This window comes from Lactuca virosa, chromosome 6 (genome assembly GCF_052849685.1).
Source record: "Lactuca virosa cultivar CGN04683 chromosome 6, Lactuca_virosa_CGN04683_v6, whole genome shotgun sequence".
Taxonomy (NCBI): Eukaryota; Viridiplantae; Streptophyta; class Magnoliopsida; order Asterales; family Asteraceae; genus Lactuca; species Lactuca virosa.
Genome location: NC_136431.1, coordinates 270,986,700 through 271,008,815, shown reverse-complemented (window position 1 = coordinate 271,008,815; position 22,116 = coordinate 270,986,700). Strand labels below are relative to the sequence as shown.

Sequence of the window (22,116 nt, the reverse complement as noted above, 5' to 3'; positions counted from 1 at the left end):
GCGTCTTATGGGCTTCATGCATGACTACTTCTCTGAATCCCCCAATCTTGGGAACCCAGATTCTATTCATGAAGTAGTGAGTTCCGTCTTCTTTAACTTCAAGTTCCTTATTCGTTCCACGCGGTGATTTACTAACGACATTCTCTGGCTTCAATGCGTCCAATTGGGCTTCCTTGATCTGTGAGGCTAGATGAGATTGGATAGTGATTGGTAGAGTCTTCACGCGACGACTTGAATACTCCTTTCGGCTCAGGGCATCGGCTACCACGTTAGCCTTGCCTGGATGGTATTTGATCTCACACTCATAATCATTTAACAGTTCAACCCATCTCCGCTACCTCATGTTCAGTTCCTTTTGATTTAGAATGTGTTAGAGGCTTTTGTGGTCTGTAAAGATGGTGCACTTGGTACCATATAGGTAGTGCCTCCAAATTTTTAAGGCGAAGACCACCGCCCCCAGTTCGAGATCATGCGTGGTATAATTTACTTCATGTGTTTTCAGTTGTCTGGATGCATATGCAATTACCTTCCCGCGTTGCATAAGGACACAACCTAAACCTTGATTCGAAGCATCACAGTAGACTACGAAGTCTTTGGTTCCCTCCGGTAAGGATAGCACCGGAGCACTACAGAGCGCATGCTTCAAGGTTTGGAAGGCAATCTCTTGCTTCTCGTTCCAGTTGAAAGGTACGCCCTTTTGTGTCAATGTGGTGAGAGGTTTGGCTATCTTGGAGAAGTTCTGAATGAACCTTCGGTAGTAGCCTGCAAGACCCAAGAATTGGCGAATTTCTGTTGGTGTTGTCGGAATTGCCCAGCCTTCGATGACCTTGACCTTGGAGGGATCTACATGGATTCCTTCCTTGCTGACAACATGTCCCAAGAAATTTACACTGCGAAGCCAAAACTCACACTTTGAGAGTTTTGCATACAACTTTTCAGTCCGAAGGGTCTCTAAGATCTATCGTAGGTGTTGGTTATGCTCTTCCTTTCTTCGAGAGTATACGAGAATATCGTCGATGAAAACGATCATGAAATTGTCAAGGAATGGGCGGCAGACTCGATTCATGAGGTCCATAAATGTAGTGGGGGCATTTTTTAGACCGAAAGGCATCACGACGAATTCATAATGTCCGTAGCGAGTTCGGAAAGCAGTCTTAGGAATGTCCTCATCTCGGACTTTGAGTTGATGATAACCGGATCTCATATCTATATTTGAAAAGTAACTAGCCCCTTGAAGTTGGTCAAATAGATCATCAATTCGTGGAAGTGGATACCAGTTTTTGATGGTGAGCTTATTTAATTCCCTATAGTCAATGCACATACTGAAGGATCCGTCTTTCTTTTTAACGAAAAGAATCGGAGCTCCCCATGGAGAGCAGCTTGGTCTTATGAATCCTTTATCCAGGAGTTCACTTAGTTGGCTTGATATTTCTTGCATTTCGGCAGGATCCAACTTATAGGGTGATTTGGCGATCGGAGTGGCTCCAAGCACTAGGTCGATTCGGAATTCGACTTGTCTTTCTGGGGGTATTCCCGGAAGATCTTCTGGAAACACATCCGGGAAGTCACATGCCTCTGGAATGTTTTGAATGTTCACTTCCTCTTTGGTCTTATCCACCACATGAGCAAGGAATGCGTAGTTCTTTTTATGTAGACACTTTTGTGCCTTGATACACGAGATAACGCGAAGGTTTGTGTCGGGTTTATCTTCGTAGATTATTAGGGTTTCGTGTTTAGGAAGATGTAGGCGAACGGCCTTCTCGTGACACATAATATCGACATGATGGGGGCTTAACCAATCCATGCCAATTATCACATCAAAACTCCTAATATTTACAGGCATCAAATTTATTTGGAAGGAGTGGTTGTTTAGTGTTAACGTGCATCCTATATAGATATCTTTAGTTGTTTCAGTTTTCCCATTAGCCATTTCCACCGTGAAGGCTTCGTTGAGCTTCTGGGGTTGTTGATTTAGCAAGTATTTGAATTTATTACTAACGAAACTTCGCCCCGCCCCACTATCGAATAAGATGCATGCATATGTGTTGTTAAGTAGGAACGTACCGGTGACAACGGCTGGGTCTTGCACTGCTTCACCCTGACCCATTGTCAACACTCTCCCTGCTGCTCCTGCCCCTTGATTGTTTGTGTTGGGGCAATTTTGCCTAAAATGCCCGGTTCTCCCACATCCGTAATAGGTATGACTGGCCCCAACATTGGTGTTGTTGTTATTGTTGTTGTGGTTGTTATTGTTGTTGTTGTTGTTTGGCATCTGGTTTTGTCGAAGCTGAGCCCTACAATACTTTGTTGTATGGCCTTTCCGGTTGCACCTTGTGCAAATCATCTCTCTGCATTCCCCTTGATGGTGGAAGTTGCATTTGTTACATTTGGGGAGATTTCCTGAGTACTGCCTTGGAGCATTAGGCGTAGATGAGGCTGGAGCATGTGGTGTGGTGGTAGCTTGAGTTGCAGCATGACCAGTTACCGTTTGTTGTTTTTTAGATGATTCCGAGTTTTGCTTCCCCTTTCGCTTGTTGTTTTTTCCTTTCTTGTTCTCACCTTCCTTCTTAACCTCCGCTTCTACTGTTTTGGCACCCTTTTTGTTGCCATGATCATACAATTTCTTAGCCAACCTCTTGGCGCTGTCGAACGTCTCAGGGTTTGCCGCAATAACATTCCCTTGGATAGGTGCAGTCAATCCCCAGATAAATCTCTCAATCTTTTTCCCTTTTGAGGTGATCATTCCGGGACACAAGAGAGATAGTTCACTAAACTTGGTTATGTATGCGTCGATATCGGAGTTTTGAACCGTGAGGTTCCACAATTCTTGTTCCATCTTCTGAATTTCGCCTCTTGGACAGTATTCAGCCAGCATCATTTCTTTAAGCTCTTCCCATGGCAACGCGTTTGCCACCAGGAGTGTCATGACCTCTATGTGGCCATTCCACCAGGAGAGAGCTTGATCAGTGAATGTGCAGGCCGCAAACTTGACCTTGCATCCATCTGGGCACCCGCAAATTTCAAAAACAGATTCCACTTTCTCAATCCATCGCTTTAGGGCTATTACGCCTCCTGTTCCATTAAAGGTTCGAGGTTTGGCATTGGTGAAATCCTTGTAGGTGCAGGTTCGTGTGGTTCTGTGGTTTGTCCCTTGATTCGTGCTCCCGGCACCCTGCCCGTTGCCTTCTCCATTGTTTCCATTGCGAATCTGCGCAAGCGCTGCAGCGACCGCAGCGGACACTGCTGCTTGGAATGCAACCGAGTTTATCTCCGGCGGGGTTGGTGTTGCGTTGTTTCCACGGTTGGGTCTTTGAGGCATCTTTCTGTCAAAGAACGAAAAGATGTTGAGTGCATATTTATATTCCGAGTTTAGAATTTCACAGACCCAGTGTATCGAGTGTGCATTTAAGTAATTCCATGCATTAACATAAAACATGGAAATAAAACACATAGCAGATAACAACATCATGATAAAAACATAAAGCATTTTCATTAATACTAATTGTTTTAATACATGAAAATTTGGCAGAAGGCATACAGTACATGGAGAATATAAAATCCGGCAGCATAACGACACTATGAGTAGTGTGATCACTTAAACATAAGGTCGATAGTACATAAAGTGGCATACATATAAAAGGAAACGATACTAGTGAGTGAGGGAGTGAATCCTAATCATGACGAGATGCGTCTAACATCAATAGCGATATCATATTCCAAAATGTTGTGCTACTAAGGTAGCCATCTCGGTCATTTCTCTAATGACCTCATCTCTTTCCTGTTCCTCTTGCACAGCTCGTGTCTCCATTGCCAGTAGCTACTGTCGAAGTACGGCGATTTCTTCTTCCGAAGAGCGGGTTTCATTAATGGAGGCCCTTGGCGGCATAGGGTGGTCCTGATGCACTTCTGTGGTAGGGGGCTCGTCGAGCACTTTATCGGTGTCCTTATCGTTCTCGTCGTCATCCTCGGTCTCATCAAACTCGTAGTCCATGTCTGTATACTCCTCTTCCTCATGGTCAGAGGATGCCTCGGGTCCTACCACGGGGTCTTCTTCAATCTCTCCCTGAGCCACCAGGTTCTGGTAGAATTGAATGCCCTGATGCGCTCCATCCATGGCAGCTGTGCGAGAAGTTGGGAGTGAGAAAGGTGAAAAGGGGAGTAAGATGTTGTAAAAATTCTAATCACGTATGCATATAGTATTTCCAAAATACTCCTATAGTATTTTAATTATTTATGTTTGAATTCCTGCGAAGTTTTGAGTATGAGGTAAGTTTCTAGGTCAATTTCCTGCCATAATTACTCCCAAACACATATTGGTCATATTTTGAATAAATATAGTTGATCAGACTATATTTACCCCCAATATAACCACATAACTGCCCGGGTTTAATCACAGTGTTCCATTTCCTCTAAAGACTTTTAACGTTATAGTTTTAATGTATGCACTTCATTCAGAGTGTTTTAGTCCCATTGTATTTATAGTTGCATATCATGTATGGTTAGATATGCTAGTTCATTATAAACAATGCTCTGATACCAACCTGTCACACCCCCGAACCAGACGGCGGAAACGTCCGAGGGCTCGTGTGACTATAAATTGAAATATCATCACAATGAATATACATGAAACACAACACATTCATCGCCAAACATTACATATTACAACTGGTATTGTTCACATCAAGTACATTGTCATAGGTTACATAAATCCAAAGTATTAATAGTGCGATGAGTGATGTTACACAAAATAAATCCATACACACTTGAAAATCCTCCTGCTTAACGATTACCTGAGAATACAAGTTATTTTGAAAACGGTCAACATATATAATGTTGGTGAGTTCATAAGCATGTTTGAATAAAAGTCTTTGTATCTTTTGTAAACCCAGAAAATCCGATATTTTCTGTAAATGTCTGAAAAATGATGTGAAAATCGAGTATAAATGCATGTGTGAATTTCATAGTAGTAACATATAGGAATGCAGTTTAAATTTCTTTGTATTATTTCTGTTGTAAGTAAGTGGTAATTGAATAATAGTATTTCCCCAGAAAATCCGATATTTTCTGATTTATAAAAATGTCGCGATCCTTGCACTGTAGAAATGTTTTGTATCATTATGACTTACGAGTTTTTAATTTTCCGTAATGTCTTAATGGGAATGGATCTCTATATGAGTCGTTATAACCATACATGATAGTGACTGATTTGTCTGTCTTGGCATTTTTCCAAATGCCAGATTTTCGTTCAATGTTTTGTCACCCTAGACTGGCCTAGTCTAACTGTAGCGAACAACTCAGGTGTGGGGGAGTCACCCCCGTATAGATCTATACACAAACTCTCGTTCTCCCTCCAGGAGACTCTGATTATAACTACAAGCTACGGTCATACACTCAGTGGTGCCAACCGACACGTCTCACTAGATCCCATTTGTCTCCACGAATTTGTATAATGTTATATGTATTTAGAAGTTCAAACACTAGATAATGTATGAAATGACAAGATAAGGCCCAACAAACATGAAGAAAAGGCAACTATGGCCCATTAGACGTGTAAGTTATTTCCAGACTAAATTAGCATGTAAATGGGCCACTAAGGCCCAATAACATGTAAATGCTAAATTAGGCCCATTTAACATGTAATTGGGTCACTGAGGCCCAACAGACATGTGATGAATACATTGGGCCCAATAAACATGTAATTGGATCACGAAGGCCCAAGAAACATGTATAGCAAATACTAGGCCCAATGATCGCACAATTGTTGTATTTCGTTTAGTCGAATTATTTATCTGTAACGTTATAAAAGTCCAATGTTTTGTTATAATGGTATTTTTAGTTTAATACGTAAAAATTCTGTAATTTGAACTCGTTTTTATTAAAAATTTAAGGGCTTATTTTACATAAAATGTCATTTTGGTCTATTTTAAATTAAAAATAACATTTTAGTCCATAAATTTATAAAAATCTATATTTTCGCCCCAAATGTTTAGTGATTGACGGGTGTGGCCCAAAAATGCATATAATGACATTTTTAGTCCATTTTTGCAGGAAATTACAATTTCAGCCCTTATTTGCATAAAATGACATTTTCGGCCCAATTTTTATCAAATTAACATTTTTGGTCCAAATCTTGAGATAGTGTCATTTTCAGCCCCTAATCTCGTTTATTCTCATTTTTGGCTCAAGTTTTGATTAAATAACATTTTTATCCCCAAAGATTGATATTTTTCGCAATTTGGGCCCAATAGGCCGTGAGGCCCACATTAAGGCCCAAATGCCAAATTTTACACTTTTGGCACTTAGAAAAATATGGTTGTTATAAAAACTCATTTTTAAGCCAATAATACCCTTTTAGTCCTTATAAAACCGTAGGTGTCACTCTTTATCCCAAACTTTTGTTTATTTGCCAAAAATGATCCCTACACAAGATTTTGTTTGGTTTTTCACAACTTAGGCATTTATAACACTTTTAACTTTGTAGTATAGTGTCTAGAGTGTCTTTGTTTGTGATTCACACTTATTTTTGTTATAGTTTTATAGATGCATCGAGTTTTTCACCCGACACAAACAAAAAACCAAGAAAATCACACATAACATGCATAAACACATAGATCTACACATAAATACTTGTATTCTCCCCCAAAAACAAGTGAAAACCGAAAACAAGGGGGTATGAACTCACATTGCTTGTTTGATCTCGATTTGAAGAAGAAATGAGTGTGTTTTCGGCCCTAGCAAGTCTTCTTGAGTAGATCTCGAGCTTATGGGGGTTTTCTAAGAGTGTGATCACCAAAAATGTTTAGGAGAAGTGTTCTTAACATAAGAATGAAGTTATATAACTTAGATATGTAGGAACTTACCAAAGAAAGATGATTTTTGGTGGAAATCTTCTTGAACAACCCTAGATCTTCGAAAATTTGGAGAAGAGAGGAGGTTTTCTAGAGAGAGTGTTCTTGAAAGATTTTTGAAAGAAAATGAGATGGTGAGAGTGAGGGTCGGCCGAGAAAAAGAAGAAGAGAAGAGAGAGGGAGTGAGGTGATGTACATGGAGATCCACCATGCAATAAAGAGGTGGCAAGCTCTCATAATTCCTCTAATTTCCTTTTATTTTTCTTTTCTTTTTCTGATTGGGCCGAGAATGGGCTTAAAGAGAAAGGAGGTGGATTAGCTTGGCCCATTTCTAGCCTTGGTTCGAAATTATGAGGCCCAATAATTACTTTTCGGCCCATTGGGCTCATTAGATGGTCCACGACCCATTTGAAAGAAGAAAAGGAGTTTATGGCCCATTAGGGCAAATTAATTCATTTATGGCCCAATAAGGCCCATTAGGGTTAGAATGAATCATTCTAGGCCCAAATGGTCCAAAATGTTATAGATTTATGAATTGGGTCTATTTAGAATCCAAATAGGGTTTCCAAGCCCAATGTAGTTGAATTGAATGCTTATTGGTCCATTAGGCCCAATAAGGAAATCCTAGTTTATAATGAACTTGAACCAGGGTCTATAGGGTTTTCAACTCCCGAATTGACTATTTGGATACTTTGTGTAGAGTTTTGAACTTCACTTGTGAATCTTGATTAAGTTTGTGGTCATAGAATGAACATAGTGTATGATAGCAAGTTAATGTTACAAGCATTATCATAGTTGATGCTTACATGATCACATAATTTCCTGGCAAAAATGTCAGTTGTGACAATCAGACACAAATGAGACATTAAGAATTACATGCATAAATATATCAGAAAAATAATTCCAAACTGTTCACCATCCTCGCCACATTGCATGGGCACCCACTCGAAAACTATTCACCGAACCGAATTTTATCATACCTATCCAAGGGCGGAGTCAAGATTTAAGAATAAGGGGGGCTGACAGCCTCATATCATAATAATATAGTAAAATATAATGTTATATGAGAACAAAGTAATAGGTCTAAAATATAAAAGAATAAATAACAAAGAATTAAAAACTTGTCTCCATTAGCCTCAATGTTAAAAAAAAAAATCAACTAACTATAAGAATCGACTCATATTCATCCGTTAACATATGAGTATTAAAATAATAAGTTAGAACATATATACATATGATTTATTTTAGAAAACTAGAATATATACAAACATAAAAAATAGTACCTTATACACTTAGCAAATAACTGAGCTGAAATCAGTTCCAAGTATTACATAGCATCAAGTCCTACTAGGCTATAAAGCATCACACAAAGCAGAAAAATCTATCAATTGATTTCTGATGGTATCCTTAGCCCTGATATAGCATGTAATTCTCATATTAAGCATGCTACTCATAATATATAGGTATGGGTAATTTGGGAACCACTTACTTAAGCTCGGTTGATCGCACGCATCACACCCCCTTCTTCTTAACAAAATCCTTTTTAAAAATTTAACTCCATTTTTATTAAGAAAGCTATCACTTCCTCAGTTTGAGTTCAGATACACCCGAAAGTATGTCTGAATCCCTCAAACCAATGCTCTGATACCAACTTGTAACGACCCAAAAACCATAGTTAAAGTTTTCTTTTTTTAAGACTTATCAAATCATTCATTAAATCGTTCAGAATCAACATCAAGTCATAATATCCAAAACATCAGAGTACAAATATATCAAATGCGGAAATCGTGAGGGGAGGATGCTGTGCCATCACGTCGGGCCCTTCCCTTTGGAACTTGATGTACCTGAAACCATAAATATAAACTGTAATCATAAAGCTTAGTGAGTTCCCCCAAGTACCACATACCACACATGAAAAAAGATAAATGCTATGGGCCAAATCATAGTCATGTAATCATTTCCTGCCATGGGCCAAACCATGGTCTTTCCGTTTAGTGCCGAGGGCCAAATCCCGGTCTTGCATACAAATGTCAGGGGTCAAATCATGGTCTTCCATATAACTGCCAGGGGGTCTGACCCTAGTCTTTTATGCAAATGCCAGGGGCCAGATCCTTGTCTTTCATATAGTTATCACAAGGCATCTAACATTCTACACAAAAAATAATGGGCCGACATTAGTGCCTTCGACCCATGGATCTAGTGAGGAAACTCACCTCAATTGCTGAAAGAAAACTCAAAGTTAACATAAAATAATTAATTATTAATAAAATAAAATAAATAAATAATATACACTTATCCTTTGCCAGGTTGTGGTTAATGCCCATTCTAGAAAATGTAAGTCTGAATCACATCAAAACCTCGTTCTTTAGCCTTCTGAATGAGATATGGCCACACCTAATCATCAAAATGCACAGAAAAACATTTAGAAAAAAGTAAAGATTTTTAAAAGAAGAAAAAAAAGAAGAAGTGATGAATGAAGTGCATTGATGAGTTGTACCTCGGGGGTATTTAGTGGGTAATGAATGGATCCAGAAATCAGAATCCTTCTTTTGCCATTAATGGTGATTGGTTTGTGTTACAACTTATAAATACATCAGACAAAAGGGATACATGAGACTGTACCATTGACACTCTTTGAACCGATAAATCATGATACATGAGTAATTGATGGTTGAAAGAATGTCAATGGAAATCGCCATTTAAATCATTCAAAGCCTCTCCAATTTCAGAATCAGCACCATGAATCGTCCTCAACAAAAATGTTTTCCAATAAGCGACAATTATGCCCATTCCTCCTTCTTCATCATCTATTGCTACTCAAGCCAACTTGATCATCAACATCTAAAATATCAATTCTTATGAAAATCAATTGTTCCGTGACAGTTTTGTTGTGAACACAATCGAAAAGAAGCAATCAGTCAGCTCAGGCTCGTGCATTTTTAGGGCACCCGACATCCAATTAAGAAATTTTATGTAAGATCGATAATCCAAAATGATAAACTTGCTCACAAAAGCACCAGAAGTTGCATGACATGATCTTAAACACTTGAGATACCATATTGGAAAGTTGCGCATGCCTTTGCTTGATTTTAGCACCTGTTGTTTAATGAGTTCATGTAGACAATTTGTAACAACAGAGGAAGAGCACATAGGATCGATTCGATGTATATATGAAATCGATTCGATGTATATATGAAATCGATAGGGTTACGCGTATCGATTGAAGGAAGGGATTTGGGATTATATCTATTGAGTCTCATGGGGATGTCGATATACGCTCTTGGCTGATTGTGTGGAGAGAAAACCTAGGAATGAAATGTAAGAAGGAAGGCGCATGCATATTTTGGTCTAGGATGATGTAAGCAAAACGATTAGAAGGTGGAGACCAAATGAGTGAAATGTAATCAAGGACCCTTATTTCTTTATTTTAGAATTTAAAGTTATCTTTTAATAATTATTAGAGATTATTTTTATTTTTTCCAATTTATTTAAAAAAAAAGAAAAAGAAAAAAAAATCTCTTGATGAATAGGAGTAACCGCAAAGCAAATAGTTGAGGCCTTGAGGGACAGAATTTATAATTTATTCTTTTTAATAGGCGATGATATTATGTATTTCCACTTTCTCACCTCAAGATATCACTCGTTTCCATTTGAGTCTCAAGATTTGTTTAAAACGCATCCTTTCTCTCTTTCTCTCTCTTCCTCTCTTTGCTTTCTCTCACCGAAGGCTTCGTCTTTGTTTCTCTCTCCCCCGCCCTCTGCCTAAGCGTTTTCTTTCTCTCTTTTCCCAAAAGAAAAATAAACATTCGGCTACAATAGTAGAAGAAGCAGAGCTCCCATCATCACTCTAATTGATTCCCCAACTTATCTTTCTGTTTTGATTTTTCTTACATAATATTTGAACTCCAATTCTTCTTCTGTCGATATTTTATCCAAATTCTTCCTCTTCCGGATCCACATTTAAGATTTCTTGCGCCACTTTCACTCAACCCGCAAAAATCTCATCGTTCATAGCGAAAAAACGAGGTAATTCTTTTCATTAAATCTTCTTTAATTTATCAGCGTAATAAGGGTTATTGCATGTTTAATTAGATCTCAATTGGGTTTTGTTTGTTCGTTTTATTGTATTATCCGCAGGAAAATTGGATAATTTGAAGTTGGTGGCGGTGTATTAATCTGGAGTGAAATGCTAGGGTATGGTGGATTGTCAGGGTTTTACAACCTATTTTGGGTTTCTTGTGATTACCCATCTGGTTAACCTATTGAAATTGTGAGTTTTCCCTCTACTCCTTCGTTTCTTCCCATAGAGTTCCATATTCTTTGATGTTTTTTAGGGCTCAATCGTTTAATTGACCGAGTATCTAGTTTCCTGAAGTGGGACCCGTAATTTAAATATCTGTTATATGCGAGATTCTGCCTTTTGCTGTTCAAAAGTTCGCTTCTTAACTAGAATTGTTTATGGCATCGAGGTGCATGAAAAAGTCTTTCTACTGTTGACATTAGACACATAGGGGAGGGATTGAAATTGATCTGCTATATAACATAAAAGGATTGAAAGTTTTTCTGTGGTGTTTCTAATCTAAGTAAATAAAATTTTGATATTATGAAGCATCCCCTAAAAAAGATGTTATGAAGTGATGTTACATTGTTACCAATAGGACAAAATTTGCATTTTCTTGTCCCACCCCAAAAAGGTGGGACATGGATTCTCATGTCTGTGTAAAAGACATATATGCCCTCATTACTAGCCCTAGAGATCCAGTAGGAATGCATTGGACTCCCTCTCGATCTCACACCTATGCAAAAGACATGAATACCCTCCAAAACAAAACAAAATTCTTGATTTGCTTTAAGCATATAGTGTTGTTATACATAAGATTAACCTGTTTTGCATATTTTTAAGGATTGAAAAGAGGATATGGCTCTTCACAAGAATGTTCCTCCCAATGAACCAGCTAGTGGGAGTTTAAAATCGTTGGCTTTTTCTGGAAAGGTGAAGGAGAGAAGTCAACTTGTTGAGATGGATAATAAAAGAGCAAATGAAGGTGAAGCAGATATTGACCTTCGAGAGGTTTATTTTTTGATTATGCATTTCTTGTCAGCTGGGCCATGTCATCGGACATATGGTCAGTTTTGGAATGAGCTTCTTGAGCATCAGTTGTTGCCTAGAAGATATCATGCTTGGTATTCAAGAACTGGTGCTACAAGTGGAGATGAAGATGATGATGGCAAGTCTTTCCCTTTGAGCTACAATAAGTTGGTGGAAAGGTATCCATCTTTTATTGCTTTTAATTCAACTTCATTTTGTATATTAAATTATTGGGCTAAAAGTACATTGCTATTTCTTGCATTTAACTCTTCAATCATCAGCTATAATTGCATAAAGTAGTTCATTTGAAACATTATTGTGATGGGTGATCTGAATCTTGTTTAATTCATGTTTGGTTAGGTATCCTCACATAGAGAAGGATCACTTAGTGAAGCTGTTGAAGCAACTGTTAAGTGGTGCAGCTTCTTCTTCTTCATCATCACAGGGCATCATTGTACATACTCCATTGAATGCTGCTGCTGTCCCTACTCTTTTGGGCACTGGCTCCTTTTCACTTTTGAATGGTATTATCTGACCAAATATGATCACAAAAAACTCTAAATTTAAACCCTTTTTTTTTTTTTTTTTTTTCAAGATTCTTCTATCTGGATATTTGATTGATAGTGAAAGAAACACTGAATGATTGATTATTCAGGTGATGTGAAGAATAAGGAAGTGAAACGGGGCCCACCAGGGTTCATGAGGTGGCCTCATATGCAAGCGGATCAAGTGCGTGGGCTTGGGCTGAGGGAAATTGGTGGAGGGTTTGCAAGGCATCACAGGGCCCCATCCATCAGGGCAGCTTCTTATGCCATTGTCAAGCCATCGACCATGGTTCAAAAGATGGAGAATCTTAAGAAGCTTAGAGGCCATAGAAATGCTGTCTATTGTGGTAACTCAACTTTTCAAAATCTTTATATATTTTGTAAAGTCAGTTATGAGTTTTATGTGTGATTTTTTATTTTTTTCAGCAATATTTGATCGATTAGGGAGATATGTTATTACTGGTTCAGATGATCGGCTTGTCAAAATCTGGTCAATGGAAACTGCATATTGCTTAGCCAGTTGTCGTGGACATGAAGTGAGTAGTACTTAAAAAAACATGGAAATTACATCTTTAACCCTTAATTAATAATAATGAGAGGTTGGTTTATCATTTTTATGTTTCAAAATCAAATAGGGTGACATTACAGACCTTGCTGTGAGCTTCAACAATGCACTGGTTGCTTCTGCTTCAAATGACTGCATTATTCGAGTTGTAAGATCTCATTAAAAGTATTTATTTATGTATATATATATATATATATATATATATATTCATAATTTCATTTTGGTTTAGTTAACTTTTTTTTTTTTTGACAGTGGAGGGTAGCAGATGGGCTTCCGATTTCAGTTTTACGAGGTCACACAGGGGCAGTTACGGCAATTGCCTTTAGTCCTAGGCTGGGCTCCGTTTATCAGCTATTGTCGTGAGTTTATTCTCAACAATTACATATTTACCCTTGTTCTGTTACACTTAGATACAACAAAACAAAACTCATTATCAAAATTCAAAAGGTGGAGTAAAATTACTTCTCTGCCCTTGTTTCATAACATTAATCAGATGTCAAACAAACCCATAAAGATTCACATCCAAACACGCCTTAGTTACTGACTGATTCCCCTATGATTTGAACAGAATGAATATTATCTGTAGCTTTATATGATGTTATTCTTATGCATACTATTTTGATTTTGAATTTTTATTTTTTGTTTAGGTCGTCTGATGATGGATCATGTAGGATTTGGGATGCTCGGCATTCTCAATTTAGTCCAAGAATATACATTCCTAAGCCTCCTGAACCTCAACCTGGTTAGTAAATTTTTATTTTTTTATGATTAAATATTTTTGTTTTGTTATAAATGCGTTATTTAGGAGTATGTATACCTTTGTATTGGTAGGGAAAAGCAATGGCCCATCAACATCAAATTTTGTTCCTCAAAGTCATCAGATATTTTGCTGTGCATTCAATGCTAGTGGAACTGTTTTTGTCACTGGAAGCTCAGACACTTTTGCAAGGGTATAATCGGGATTTTCAACTTCCTTTGTTGACTTAGATTCTGTTTGTTTATGTTGTTTTCATTTTGTGCATTTTGTTTGTAGGTTTGGAATGCGTGTAAACCTAGCAATGATGATCCGGAGCAACCCAATCATGAGATGGATATTTTAGCTGGGCATGAAAATGATGTTAACTATGTACAATTTAGGTACAAATAAAATTTTCTAAACTTTTTTCTTTTCATGGCTAAAAAAGTACAAATCCTTCTGTCTTTTGATGCAGCGGCTGTGCTGTGGCTTCTAGATTTTCTCTATCTGATGCTTCTAAAGAAGAAAACCTTCCGAAATTCAAGAATACATGGTACTTTTTTTATTTTTCTTTATAAAAATTGGGTTAAATACAAGAAAATAGCAATGTATGTATGTGTATTGCTTTGTTTATTACAGAATTCTACTTAAAAAAACCTACCTAATTATTCACTGCTATATTTGGAAAGAGTTTATTAAGTAGTATGTCCTAAAAAGGAAAAAGTCTATAATTGGATAGATTTTTCAAACTAGAATGCCTTAATAAGAGAAAAATTGAAGGTACAATGCCATAATAGAAAGAAATCAAACTAGGATCTATAATACACAAAAATATGAAAAAGTGTGTTGCCATTTCTCACATTTAGCCGAAAATTGGGTTAAATGCAAGAACTAGCAATGTACTTTTATTGATTTGTTTATTATAGCATCCTGATTTCATTTCTTCTCATTAAAGCATTCTACTTTACCCAATTATTGCAATTTCATCCAAATAAATGAAAGTGATTTGCCATTTCTTCCATTTAGCTTTAAAAGATTTATCCCATTCCACACACTTTTGTTTGACTTTTCAGGTTTACCCATGACAACATTGTCACTTGTTCCCGAGATGGAAGTGCAATTATTTGGGTTCCAAAATCACGTAGATCTCATGTGAGTGTGTGCTATTTTAAGCCTTTCAATTTTTTATTTAAAAATATTTTTTAATACCTTCTCGTGCATGTGTTAAATTAAATGAAAGTACATTGGCATTTGTTGGAATTGTAGGGAAGAGTTGGAAGGTGGACACGAGCATATCACCTGAAAGTTCCTCCACCACCAATGCCGCCACAACCACCACGAGGAGGCCCCCGGCAGAGGATCCTGCCGACACCACGTGGTGTTAATATGATTGTCTGGAGCCTTGACAACCGTTTTGTCCTTGCTGCCATTATGGGTAGGTCTAATGTATCTTAAAAGTTTCACCTTTGATTTGCTTTTTCCCAACAAACTGTTTTTTTTTTTTTATATAAAATATGCAAACAATGTTTTACCTTTTTACCAATTTATGCGACTCAAATAAACTATGCATACCACATTTTAACCACTTACCAGTAAAATATTGCATTTTATGATCCTAATGAAACTCTGGTTCATTTTTTTTGCATAAAAACTGCTTTTTTTGCATAGGTTGGGAAAAAAAATTAAATCTTGTTGCATAAATGCACATTTAACCCTTAAAAAAGGGCAAATGCTAGAAAGCCACTTGAGTATTGTAAGTTTTCCATGAAAGCCATTTCATAATATTTAACCTTTTTACCCAAATATTAAATGGCTTTAATGAAAGTTCTACAGTTCTCAAATAATTTGGCTCTAATAAAAAACGTTTTTTCATATTGGTTCTTTTACAAAATAGTAAAAACTAGCTTTCTTAACATTTTGCCCAATTAGCTTCTATTTTAAGGTGGATCTAGTATTTTTATTGGATGCAGATTGCAGAATATTTTATGGAATAAAGAAAATGAGTTGTTGTTCATTTCTATTGGATGCAGATTGCAGAATATGTGTCTGGAATGCTGTTGATGGTAGCTTAGTCCATTCTTTAACTGGTCACAGTGAATCTGTAAGTCCTTTGCACTTTGCAGTGAGGTTTTTGGAAACATGGTAATATTATTGAAGGGTAGTATCATAAAATAATAGAATAAATCAATAAATATAAACTGTAGTGCTTAAATGGGATCATAAATAAGGTGTAATGAGTTTTTTTTTTTTTTTTTTTTTTTTTGCCTAAAAAGGTGTAACATTTGATACTGATAACATAAGTCCCTTAAAGAGAAACATATATACATATATATTGTATAGAGAAACATATAAAAAGGGGCATAAAGTATGTTACTTTTCACGCAAGAAGTATTCCTAATTCAATAAGATAAATCTGTCTAATTGTTTTGTAATGATTGTGATATTATTTGTAGACTTATGTTTTGGATGTTCATCCTTTTAATCCACGAATAGCTATGAGTGCTGGATATGATGGAAAAACAATAGTGTGGGATGTGAGTACTTACTTACATCTTTAAAACTTTATTTATTTTTCATTTTTTCTGTTTTACTAAAAGATTTCATTTTGCTTAAAAATTATATATATAGATTTGGGAAGGATTGCCTATTCGTATATTTGAAATCGGACGCTTCAAGCTAGTTGATGGAAAATTCTCTCCGTAAGTTGACAGCATAATCTCTTTCATTCAGACATTTTTATAAAATTGTACTTTGAAAAATCGACCCAATTATAATTTATAGCAATGTCATCCAAATACGAGGCAATTTCCATTTGTTTTTTCAAAAAAAAAAAAAATGAAAGTTGGGTGGATAAGATTTTTCAAAGTACAATGCCTTAATAAAAAGAAAGTTGAAAGTACATTGCTATTTCTTGCATTTAGCCCTAAAATAATGATCTATCTATATAAACCGCATAGCTGTTCTTTTCTTGTGAATTATTATTGTATACCACCAGGGATGGGACATCCATTATACTGTCTGATGAGGTTGGTCAGTTATATATATTAAGCACAGGCCAAGGAGAGGCACAGAATGATGCAAAGTATGATCAGGTATAAATAAATAAATAAATATATTTTTTTATATAAAATATAAATAAAAAGTCAGTTTTTATACTGACACTATATGAGGCTGGCAACCAGTTTTTTCTTGGAGATTACAGGCCCCTTGTCCAAGACGCACATGGAAATGTTCTTGACCAAGTTAGTTTTCTTTTTTAGAAATACTTATTCATTTCTTTAATAAAACCATGTAACTATCAAAAACCTTATAAAAACCATTCAACTTTCTAATTCTGTTATAAAAACCCTCCATCTTCATCTGCATGTTACATGTTTTTTTGGTCAAAATCATCACATTTGAGAAGTAGAATAGAATTGGTAGCTACTTTTGTAGTCCACATGCTAAGTTAGGACAAGTATATGGTATGCTATGAAAAGTATTCAATGTAAATTTTTTTTTTTTTTTTTTTTTTGAAAATAATAATCAATGTAAACTTGCAAGAAAACTAAAGGGACCTTAGAATTTTGGTGATGCCCACAAACACCCCTCTTAGAATCGATGATGTCAATTATATAACTGTTAGTTATTTGCATTCAAATATTAAAATAGGTATATATATGGTTAATTCTAAAAAAATACATAGTTATTCAAGATAATAATGTAACCAATAGCAGCCCCATGGGCTTTATAAATTTGTTGTTTTTGTTTTTTAAAATCTTTTATTCTTTTTGGTTCTAATATTTTGAGAGTTTTAACTTATCCAGGAAACACAACTTGCTCCCTATCGAAGGAATATGCAAGATCTCCTTTGTGATTCAGGTTTGTTCAAAAGAGATTTGAATTGGTTGTAATTTTATTTGCAAATTGGTCAAATGGTTTGAAAGTCAACCAAAATGTATTCAAGTTACTTTATTTAAAAGTTAGATCATTAATGCAAGAAATGACCAAATGTTAATAATTTGAGAGTTACCCTTTTTTCCATTTCTAACATTTAATAATTTATTTAGGCATGATTCCATACCCGGAGCCTTACCAAAGCACATACCAACAAAGAAGGTTAGGAGCTCTAGGGTTTGAATGGAGGCCATCCTCTGTGAGGTTTGCTGTAGGAACCGACATCAGTCTTGACCAAGAGTACCAGGTCCCACCAATTGCTGACCTGGATATCTTAATGGACCCACTTCCAGAATTTCTTGATGCCATGGATTGGGAGCCAGAGATAGAAGTACAAAGTGATGAAAATGATTCTGAGTATAATGTGACCGAGGAATATCGGTCAGGAGGAGAACAAGGAAGTTTGAGTTCAAATGCATCGGGCAGCTTGGAATGCAGTGGTGGAGATACAGAGGATCAAAGCTCTCGTGATGACATTAGTATCCGTAGGTCTAAAAAGAAAAAGATGAAGGCTGAAGTAAGTCTCAATCTCACTTCCACATTATTTCTTACTATAACATAGTATCATAGCATCCTTTTCCTGACATTTTTGCAATTTTGTCAGGTTGAGTTCATGACATCTTCAGGGAGACGTGTGAAAAGGAGGAATTTAGATGGTGAAGAAACTGCAATCAGAAACAATCGAAACAGAAAGTCAAGATTCGGTCAAAAAGCTTCTAAAAAGAAGTCGTCTCAGTCCAAATCTTCAAGGCCAAGAAGGGCAGCTGCCCGAAATGCCCTAAGTTTTCTTTCCCGAATAAGTGGAAAAGCCTCCGAGGGAGAAGAAGATGAAGAAGAGGAAGAAGAAGAAGGCGGCGATTCATACGAAAGCTATTCCAGTCAGCAAGAAACCGAAGCCGGAAGCGAAGAAACCGAAATGTCATTCGAAAATGACCAAAACGGACATTCAAAAGGTAAAGAAATCGCATCCGAAGACACGGGTATTCCCCAAGAAAGTCCGGAATCGCGTATTCCAACCGGAAAAAGACGATTGGTGTTCAAACTTCCGAGAAAACGGTTGGTTTTGGAGAACAAGATAGATGATGTTGCGGGCCCGTCTTCGGTAGATGAATCAAGTAAGAATTTTACTTCGGTTCATGGAAATGGCGAATTTGAAAGTAATGAAAACATGAATCATTTAAGCCTTCTTGAAGGGTATAAAGATGGAGATATTAAATGGGGAGGGGCAAAATCTCGTTCATCAAAACGTTCAAGAATCTCCGAACCAATTGCTAAATCATCGCCATGTCCCGAGGGCAATTTCGTCAATGAAGAACCGACATTCGAAAACAAGGAGGAGTTCACGGTTCCCACAAGTCCTTTCGATGTCCAAATTGAAAAGGGCAAAATGGTCAAGTCCGAGCAAGATAACGAGACCCATATCCCGATACCGACAAAGTTTAGAATAAAGTCAAGTGTCCTTATAAAAGACCAAGATTCTCCAACAAAACTAACGATTAGATCATCGGTACAAGAATCAAGAAACGGAGGAGAAGGTACGATGTTGTCTGACGACTCAACCTCGGACCTTCCGGAAACAAAGCTAACAAATTCAGATGATCATGATCGGGACCAGGATATTCAAGAGACCCAAAAGCCCGATTCACGGGATAAGATGTTTAAAGAAGTTTACAGACGGTCAAAGTCAACCAGGACAAGGGCAAATTCGTCAATTAACGGTGAAGCAAGTACATCTAACGCAGACAATCAAAACGAAAGAATCCATGGGACACGTAGGAATATGAATTTGAGGGGGGTTGTGGATGTGGATGTGGATGTGGATGTTTCTGAAGACACTTCAAGTAAAGAAAAGTATTCCACGGATGGAGGTGATGAGGTGGCACGAGATGAGGGTAGGTTGAATTCAAGACATACTGTTGGATTAAGATCTACACGAACAAGGAGAAGCGTTGATTATAATCGGAAAAATAGGTCACCAGAGAAAAAGAAAACACATCAGTTAACAAGAAGCTCATGGTTGATGCTTTCGACTCATGAGGAGGGGTCCCGCTATATTCCTCAGCTTGGGGATGAAGTAGTATACTTCAGACAGGGTCATAAAGAATACATTGAGGGTAGCAATTCAAGAGAGATGGTTCCATGGAGATCACTAAAGGGAAACATAAGAGACGTGGAGTTTTGTAAAGTGAAAGATCTGGAATACTCAACACGTCCTGGATCAGGTGAAGGCTGCTGCAAAATGACACTACAGTTTGAGGACCAATCTTCCAATGTTGTTGGAAAGTCATTCAAGTTGACTCTTCCGGAAGTTACCGGATTCCCTGACTTTCTAGTTGAAAGAAGTAGGTATGATGCTGCAATGGAGAGGGACTGGAGGTGTCGTGACAAATGCCAGGTTTGGTGGAAAAACGAAGGGGATGAAAACAGTGGGGAATGGTGGAATGGGAGGATTGTGGGGGTGAAAGCGAAAGATGCTGAGTTTCCTGATAGTCCATGGGAGAGGTTTTCTGTTCAGTATAAAGGTGACACTGAAATCCTTCTGCATAGTCCTTGGGAGCTTTATGATGCTGCTGCTATGGTGTTGGAGGAGCCACGTATTGATGATCATGTTAGAAATAAGCTTATCCGTGCTTTGGCTAAACTCGAACAATCCGGAAACAAATCTTCTGAGGTGCGTGCGTGCGTGCGTTAGGAGAGGGCATTTTCGTCTTTTTTTGCATTCCTACTGACAATGTTAGACTGATTGACTTTTTCAACCTATATATATATATATATATATATATATATATATATATATATATATATATATATCATTATTGCAGGATCATTATGGTGTTCAGAAATTGAGACAAGTATCTCAGTCATCAACATTTATCAACAGGTATGTTGTGTATATCTTTTCTAGTACAAAAACAATTTAAGTTGATTAGGAAATGTTACAATTTGAAGATTGTTGGTAGGTTTCCGGTGCCTTTGACTCTTGATGTAATCCAATCGAGACTAGAAAACAATTACTACAGAAGATTTGCAGCAATGAAACATGATGTGGAAGTGTTGTTAGAGAATGCGGAGATTTACTTTGGGAGAAATAAAGATAACTCAATGAAGATGAGACGTTTATCAGACTGGTTTACAAGGACACTTTCGTCTTTGTAGCTTTCAATTTTCTTTTTTTTTTTTTTTTTTTTTAAAAGCACAGTTTTGTAGGGGAAAAAAATGCCAGAGTGTTGCATAATTGGTTGGTGGTTTTTACTTGTAGATAAATTATCATGTCTTGCGAATCTCTAGGGTTTTTTTTAAAGGGCATTTGGCATTTGGCATTTGGCATTATGAAGATTGCTTTGGTTTCTTGGATTTTAGTAGTAGGAGGGTTTATTTAGAAAGATGATAATTGTATAGACCATAGACAGACAAACAGACAGATTCTTAAAGCAATCTAACAGAAAGTCGAAACATTTCAGTCGCTGTTAAGGTTGTCATTGCTTTGCTTTGTGTGTTTAATTATTATTATTATTATTATTATTATTATTATTATGCATTTAGACATGTGACCATTTCATCCTTCGTATATTTTAGTAAAAGGAAAAGGGGAAGAATATTTAGATTCTTATTGGTTATTTAATTTTTGCTTTGATAAAATCAGATCTCACAGTGCTAAGTGATTTTAATTATCAGTAGAGCTTGTCTTCAAGTGATTATTATTATTATTATTATTATTATTATTATTATTATTATTTTGGGGTGGAGGGGTTGAAGAGCATTTTTGATCTGTATTTAGATGGTTTTTTAATATGTGGAAAGAATAATCTTATTTGCAATTATAGTCCTTATTAGAGGCTTATATAATATTCTTGGTAATATGTCTATTTTAACACGTGATGATCCCACACAAGTGAAAAAGTTATGTAATTGAATTAAATATCATTATATTATGAAAAAGCTCCATGTATAGTAAATTTACAAAGCAAGTTGAAAAAAAACATCAACAATAGTTTGTTTGACTTTGCAAAGTTTATTTGATTCAATAAGGTGGTATTGTGGATGATGTTAGTTTATGGTTGGTTTGTGTTATGTTCACCACTGTTTTTTTGGTTGATAGGTATTTATAGTGGGTGGTTATGGTTCTTGTATTGCCAACTGCTACTGTTAGTGTACGATTTGGCAATTGTTATGATATAGCATAGCATGGTTATTCTTTGGTTAGTGTATGTGTATTGCCGATTACATTCAACACCAATTAGATTGAACATAGAAGATAAAAAAAACATATTCCAACTCCTAACAACCAAAGAAGCTTCACCATTAAATAATGAATATAGAAGATGAAACAATAATGCAAGGTACGGTACATATTCATACTTACAAACCGTTGCCAAATGCAATGCAATGTTCATATT

General features: G+C 36.6%; 1 protein-coding gene across 1 annotated transcript; it reads left to right on the top strand.

The window, feature by feature from the left end:
• The first annotated feature begins 10,531 nt into the window (after nucleotides 1–10,531).
• On the top strand, nucleotides 10,532–21,184 carry LOC145121157 (WD40/YVTN repeat and Bromo-WDR9-I-like domain-containing protein). Its single transcript, XM_079056942.1, has 24 exons — nucleotides 10,532–10,874; nucleotides 10,986–11,118; nucleotides 11,752–12,116; nucleotides 12,298–12,461; nucleotides 12,593–12,829; nucleotides 12,909–13,018; nucleotides 13,118–13,195; nucleotides 13,300–13,406; nucleotides 13,695–13,789; nucleotides 13,879–13,997; nucleotides 14,081–14,184; nucleotides 14,259–14,336; nucleotides 14,857–14,935; nucleotides 15,050–15,218; nucleotides 15,814–15,884; nucleotides 16,237–16,317; nucleotides 16,412–16,482; nucleotides 16,779–16,875; nucleotides 16,966–17,025; nucleotides 17,590–17,644; nucleotides 17,833–18,236; nucleotides 18,324–20,390; nucleotides 20,542–20,600; nucleotides 20,680–21,184. The coding sequence occupies exons 3-24, from the start codon at nucleotides 11,767–11,769 to the stop codon at nucleotides 20,873–20,875; spliced, it is 4,851 nt and encodes a 1,616-aa protein (XP_078913068.1). The 5' UTR covers nucleotides 10,532–10,874; nucleotides 10,986–11,118; nucleotides 11,752–11,766; the 3' UTR covers nucleotides 20,876–21,184.
• The last annotated feature ends 932 nt before the right edge of the window (nucleotides 21,185–22,116 follow it).

Excerpts from the sequence above, each read along its gene's own strand:
- LOC145121157 (XM_079056942.1), top strand. The coding sequence starts at position 11,767 with ATGGCTCTTCACAAGAATGTTCCTCCCAATGAACCAGCTAGTGGGAGT. Across the intron at positions 17,645-17,832 it reads AGATCTCCTTTGTGATTCAG|GCATGATTCCATACCCGGAG; the intron begins GTTTGTTCAAAA and ends TAATTTATTTAG. Across the intron at positions 20,391-20,541 it reads CCGGAAACAAATCTTCTGAG|GATCATTATGGTGTTCAGAA; the intron begins GTGCGTGCGTGC and ends TCATTATTGCAG.